General features: G+C 48.9%; 1 protein-coding gene across 1 annotated transcript in view; it reads left to right on the top strand.

Moving 5' to 3' along the window:
* The first annotated feature begins 290 nt into the window (after window positions 1–290).
* Window positions 291–1,089, top strand: part of gdf5 (growth differentiation factor 5) — a 13,221-nt gene continuing 12,422 nt past the window's right edge. Inside the window, exon 1 of the mRNA XM_039796633.1 lies at window positions 291–1,089. This exon is cut by the window's right edge and continues 627 nt beyond it. Coding sequence (XP_039652567.1) covers window positions 894–1,089 — 196 coding nt within the window. The 5' untranslated portion in view covers window positions 291–893.

Here is a 1,089-nt window from a genome sequence, read left to right as displayed (position 1 = left end):
GGGGTTTGTTTGGACAAAGTGGAAGCCTAGAAAAACTGCTCACTTCAAATGACATAATGCAGTTTTTCTTTTTCTCTTTCTCTTTTGGGGAAGGGGTGGTTTTTTGTGTGTGCCATTTGGTGTTACAGCTCTTGAGTGAGTCATTGGTGGAAAGAAAGGGGAGGAAGATTTGAGAAGAAATATTGCTGTTAAATGAGCTCGGACAGCATGACATCACGGGCTAATTAAAACGGCTCTCTGGAATTCCGTTTCCAATTCCTGCGCTCAGGTTTGCTGGAGGATTTCTGTCGAGCACCTGCAGGTTGGTGTGTGAGCGAAATATTTTCCCTGGACGGAGTTCAAACTTTGAAGGGAAAGAGAAGAAGGGAAAAAAAAAGACGGAGGCAGCGGCATTACGCCATTCTTGCCTCTCTTGGAAAAAAAAGTGGGATTTAAAGAAGTTTCTTACAAGATATCCAGCAGAGTCGTGCCGTGGAGTGTTTAAAGCAAGTCTCTGCCTTTTTTTTTTCTTGGATTTCTGCACCATTTTTTTTTAATTGTTTTTTTTTATCACACACAGGATCCCTGCAGCACTATGGTTCTTACAGATGACGGATGGGAGAATAAAGGCTTGCAGGATGTGTTTCTTCAACTTGTAAAACTCCGCTATAGTCCACATCTTTGCTTTTACAACCTTGCATATGTCTGTGGCCTGTTTCAGACGGGAGAAGCGCTTTTTATCCCTTTCACCTCTGGCAGCAGAGCGCAGAGAAAACTCAGAGGATGAAAGACTCGGACCGAACAGGACCGCTGCTGCCTCTTCTTTTTCTAATCTAAACCGGGTCCTTCTCGCTCTGAAAACATACTGCGCTTTGTTACAATGACGGCCTGGCAAAAGGCACACGGGCTTTAGGATGAATGTCGCGACGCGTCTCTCTCTTCTGCTGAGCTGCTGGACTCTGCTGCTCCACCTGCGTCCCGCGCTCGGGTCCCTCGGCCGAACCAGACCCGCGGAGCAGCAACACCAGCGGCTCGGAGAGGCAGCGGGGCGCGGGGAAGGACAGCAGACCCACGGAGGAACCGGCAGAGGGACCGGCGGGTCCGCACCAG

The sequence above is a fragment of the Perca fluviatilis genome, chromosome 4 (genome assembly GCF_010015445.1).
Source record: "Perca fluviatilis chromosome 4, GENO_Pfluv_1.0, whole genome shotgun sequence".
In the NCBI taxonomy this organism is placed as follows: Eukaryota; Metazoa; Chordata; class Actinopteri; order Perciformes; family Percidae; genus Perca; species Perca fluviatilis.
This window is presented reverse-complemented; position numbering and strand designations above follow the sequence as displayed.